Source organism: Triticum aestivum, chromosome 3A (genome assembly GCF_018294505.1).
Source record: "Triticum aestivum cultivar Chinese Spring chromosome 3A, IWGSC CS RefSeq v2.1, whole genome shotgun sequence".
Lineage (NCBI taxonomy): Eukaryota > Viridiplantae > Streptophyta > Magnoliopsida > Poales > Poaceae > Triticum > Triticum aestivum.
Window position 1 is genome coordinate 669,032,468 of NC_057800.1, and position 4,910 is coordinate 669,037,377.

The 4,910-nt window shown below is 45.5% G+C and overlaps 1 protein-coding gene across 2 annotated transcripts; it reads left to right on the forward strand.

Annotated features, from left to right (window-relative positions):
- The first annotated feature begins 1,850 nt into the window (after positions 1 to 1,850).
- Positions 1,851 to 4,296, forward strand: LOC123059025 (probable histone acetyltransferase HAC-like 1). 2 transcript variants are annotated; one of them, XM_044481682.1, is made up of 5 exons: positions 1,851 to 2,025; positions 2,378 to 2,483; positions 2,613 to 2,889; positions 3,502 to 3,635; positions 3,724 to 4,296. In XM_044481682.1, the coding sequence occupies exons 1-5, from the start codon at positions 1,856 to 1,858 to the stop codon at positions 3,955 to 3,957; spliced, it is 921 nt and encodes a 306-aa protein (XP_044337617.1). In that variant the 5' UTR covers positions 1,851 to 1,855; the 3' UTR covers positions 3,958 to 4,296. The 2 variants fall into 2 exon arrangements, with proteins under 2 accessions (XP_044337617.1, XP_044337618.1); XM_044481683.1 differs by having other exon boundaries at positions 3,505 to 3,635.
- Positions 4,297 to 4,910: the final 614 nt, after the last annotated feature.

Below are 4,910 nucleotides of genomic sequence, written 5' to 3' on the forward strand. Positions count from 1 at the left end.
GCACCTTTAATACCGGTTCGTGGCACGAACCGGGACTAAAGGTCTCATCCCTATTAGTCCCGGTTCGTGCCTCAAACCGGGACTAAAGGTCTAATCTTTAGTCCCGGTTTGTGGCACGAACCGGGACCAATGGTTGTGGGCCAGGAGCGAGGCCCATTGGTCCCGGTTCATCCCACCAACCGGGACCAAAAGGTCTAGATGAACCGGGACCAATGGCCCATGTGGCCCGGCCGGCCCCCTGGGCTCACGAACCGGGATCAATGCCCCCATTGGTCCCGGTTCTGGACTGAACCGGGACTAATGGGGTTACCCGGCCTGGACCAAAGCCCCCTTTTCTACTAGTAATGCAAGAGGAAGACGGCGGTGATACACTCACGAATATGTGTTTTGTTTTCTAATTTTGTAAAGTTGGTCTTGTAAGAGCTGGACAATTTTAGTTTGTATGACCTTGGATTTCTTGCGAAGAAGAAATAAAAAATCCCAACCTTTTTCAAATTGGTGGTGAACGTCCAATATAGATAGGAGGTAAACCCAAAACCAGGAGAGGCCAAGCTCACGCATACCAACTATATTTTTTTTGAACATCAATACAGTCCTGCGTTTTGATTTTCGGATTGGGTTTTTTTCGCCCCTGAACGAAACAGCCGAATTTCGGTCAATTCAAAAATTTTGGCAAAATCTCGGACGAAATTGTATAAACAAAATTTGAATTTTTGAATGAAATTTGACCGAAATCTTGCCGAAATTCGGCTGAAATTTTGCAATCAGCAGAGGAAAGGTATAGCAGATCGAGCTCAAGGGATTAAAAACTGAATCAGTCCAAGAATAAACATTGGAGAAGCAAACGAAGAAGGAAGTGCCCTGATGCTACCTATGCATCAGTTCAACATATAAAAACAATCCTCACTGCCGCAGACATCATGCACCATGCCGTGGCCTTGAAGAAGCAACAGAGAATAAACTAGGTGGTGATGGAGGAGGCGTGAGGTGGCCCTGATGGAGGCTGTGCGTCCACGCGCTCAGACGCAAGCAAGCGGGCGGGAGGTACCAGTCAACGAGGCGGGTTGATGCAGCGGAGGAATGCGGACTCTTCACTGGAGGAGCTCCCGACGGGCGTGGGTAGGCAGCAGCAGGCGGGCAGCGGCGGCGCCGCACAGGGAAAGACAGAGGAAACGAGAAGTTTAGGGTTCGGGCGTTCAGTTTGATGGTTTCTTAGCCGGACCATAGTGGAGGCCTTCTAGATGTTGGGCTGGGCCATAACTTTCAAAACAGGCTGAAATTTTTGAAGCGAAAGGGACATATTCCGGGCCCAGCCGAGATGGCCGAAATTAGGCCGAAATTGATTTTTTCCGGCCGAAAATCAAAACTGTGGTACAGACACAAGCGCTTATATACACATGCATACACTCACCCTTATGAATGTACACACGCACACCCTACACGTATGAGCACCTCCGAAAGACTGAACTGATATATCATCTTTAGATTTACGAAGTTACTGTAGGCGTCTCGCCGTTGACGGGAACGTCTCCTCCCACCAAAAACGCATTGTCGAAAATCCTGAAATAAATTCAGAAATAATGCTAGCACCACGCATATCAACCAGCTGTATTCTGACGCGTGTCACCGGCCGTAGGACGATTCTCTCGTTCCCTGGCAGGAAGTAATTACGTGTGGTCCGGTTAGATATAGAACGGGGAGCACGGCGCTCGCCCAGCACCCGCTGGCTATATATTGATCCCCTCAGGTAGTCAAGTCCAGTAAGCCATTGGTCAAAGTCCCCTTTCTTCGTCTCCGGCCCCCAGGTGAGCTTTCGCCGCCCCCCCCCCCCCCCCCCCCCCCCCGCGGCAGGAAGATGAATGGGTGGGAGAGGACGCTGATGAATCAGGTTGGCAGCGCTGGCCTTGGCGTTGGCGGCTCCGGCGGGATGCGGCCGTGGCAACCGCAGATGCAGGATGTGGTGGGCCTTGCCGCCGCGGCCGATCCCCAGTTTGTGAGGCTCCGGGACAACGCCCGAGAGAAGATGTAAGCTCTTACTGCTTTTCTCTGCTCCAACCGCGATTGCGTAGATTAGAATATTTCGAGAAAAAACTGGAACGCGAAGTAGTCGTATCCAGTGACCTACTCAACAACAGTATCACGTTTATCACTCTGCCTTGTATCATTCCCAACAAATACTTATCATCAAAGGTGATCAATCGTGGACTATGTACCTGAACCTTCACAGGGCTTGCATATAAATTTTGCATATTTAAGGGCTGCGGTTGAATCCCTGTAACAGTTACAAAAAGATATCTTCTACTCTATCAAAGCTTTTTTTTTTTTTGCGGGGAAACTCTATCAAAGCTAATGATCTGAATCTGATATTAATTCACAGATTCAAGTTTTTGCTAACGTTGCAATTGCTGCCTCTCTGGCGGCCGCGCCTCCGGGCGCTCGCGAGCCGGCTAGAGGAAATCTTGTTTAGAAAATACCCAAACAAGGTGTTCCTCTCTTTCCTTCTTTATTGGAGCTTTGGTTTTCAGGCAACCAAGTCCATTTCCGAGTAAGATATCAAATATTACCATTTAGTTAACCATGTGTGTTGTTGATATGTCTGGTTGTTTGGGCAGATGGAGTACCACAACATGACGAGGCGACCAATGTCGCCAACAATGATGTTTGCTATCAAGACCTACACGGCTCAGAACCGACAATACCGACAAAATCAACAATCGTTAAGACAGATAGCATCTTCCCATGGCTATGGTGCGATGAATCTGACATCCAATATCATGCAAGGTGCGAGTGAAAATTCTAGAATGTTTTATGTGACGGGCAATGTTGGCCCTTTGTCCTCTACTGCAGACATGGTTCTGCAGAACGCCAACATGGATACCTCACTGCCAGGTACAGATAGATTTACTGAGATCTTACCCACGCATATCCTTATTAAGGCTAGTAGTAAATGTGTACATTTAATGCACATTAATACTAGATATGATATTAGTTGCATGTTGATATTAGGTAGAATATTAATTGTTCACCAATTATGTTGTAAATTTATGCCGATATTGATACTTGCTATGATATTAATTGCGTGTAAGACATGTTCAACGACTCACCATTGCAGCAATGTAAGTCGTTGGATTAACATATGATTTGATGACTGAGATTAGTTGGATATGTAGACATTAGTTTGGGACTTCTAGCCTAGGAAGCCAGCAGCGTACTATACTGGATAAAAATCAACTTATCTTGTAACAAACACCACTGTTTTTTAGTCCAGCATCTGTGTTCAGAATGAAGCCATGCATCCACTAAGTAGCTATTATGTGATAGAAAAAGCTCTAAGTAAAATGCTAGCCTGAAAGATGTATTACTGGAACAATTTACCCATATTCATATCTGAATTTTCCAATTACACATAGACTATTAAGTCTTGGGAGGATTTTTTCTCCCTAGTTTGCCTGACCATGTTTCCCGTTTACTAACTTCGTATGTCTTGCATTTTTTTCCTAGAAGGAGCTTCTGATGGGCATGTGAACACAATGCTTTCACTAGGGATAAACCCTACACGACATGATCTTTCTGGAGCGTCCAATAACAACCTGTTAACACACAATCTGGATACACGTGAAGCCAACAGATTCTCTGTAATAACTCTAGACTGTGCTACTGCTTTACATATACGAAATATTATTGTTACTATATGTATCCCTAAAGCTCTGCTAAACACTACAGCCCAAGGTGGCGCAGGGACGCCCGGCACCTGTGAAGGATCTCCCAAGGGAACCAAAATTCACCTGCCCAGTCTGCATCAATGAGCTGGTCGATGCATCGTCTACTATCTGCGGCCACATCTTCTGCAAGAAATGCATAGAGGCCTCCATCCGATTTCAGAAGAAGTGCCCTACCTGTCGTAGGAGGCTGACCATGAGAAATTTCCACCGAATCTACCTCCCGGCGATGGATTGAGCTGATCCAGCCATTCTAGGCGTGGTGGAGTATCAACACCCGACCCTTCCTCCTTAACGGCATTTTTGTGATTCTGTCTGAACTATTCTTCATGGGGTTATCACTAGAATTCAAAGCAACGATTTAATAAGTGCTCGACTCATAGTAAACAAACTTTTAATCTGCATCCTTGGTGGTAAAGGATACCTTTCTCGTGGGAATTTGAAACATGTGCCATGGTATTGTGAACATCTGCAAAGAATTACAAATATATTTTTTGCTTGTCAGGGTATATGGTGTGTTCACGCATGCACTCTAGGATATGTGTCTGTGCAAGGCTATCATGTTTAATTAGCAATAGCAGTAGACACTGTTACTGGTCGACCGACTAGGAACAAGTTGAGTAGAGCCCTAAAAGACATCAGACTGATAATTTATTTCCAATTGAGATATGGCCCAATCTCCCTTAAAAGACATAATTGTATTTCCTCACACTACTTGCCTGCTTGACAATTCCTTACCGAAACAGTCTCCAACCAGGACATGATGCTCTCCTTCGTGCTATTATATATTTTTGCATCCTTCCTAATATCTTCTATTTTTTCACACTAAGTGGTGCTTCCATTATATGGGCCTTGGTTTTTGGGCAATAGCATATGTGTCATTCTTTTTTTTTGAGAAAAGGCCCAGCCTACAGTTATATTACCACTGAGGAGATAATACAATCCTCCATGAGGAGGGGTTTAAGAGTGAGGGGGACATCTCCTATACATTTATAATCTCCATGTATTCTAGCAAGAGCGGCAAGCTCATGTGCTAGGTTGTTGCTGGATCTTCTCACGGCCTTGATGGTGACTTCACTGAACATTTTCATGAGGTCCCTACTGTCCGTGACAAGGGGGAAAAGGGCAGATTGATTGTGTAATTTGAAGTCCAGTAGCGCTGGAATGGATGCACAGTCTGTTTCCACACAT

Excerpts from the sequence above, each read along its gene's own strand:
- LOC123059025 (XM_044481682.1), top strand. The coding sequence starts at position 1,856 with ATGAATGGGTGGGAGAGGACGCTGATGAATCAGGTTGGCAGCGCTGGC. Across the intron at positions 2,890-3,501 it reads CATGGATACCTCACTGCCAG|AAGGAGCTTCTGATGGGCAT; the intron begins GTACAGATAGAT and ends TTTTTTTCCTAG. Across the intron at positions 3,636-3,723 it reads GTGAAGCCAACAGATTCTCT|CCCAAGGTGGCGCAGGGACG; the intron begins GTAATAACTCTA and ends TAAACACTACAG.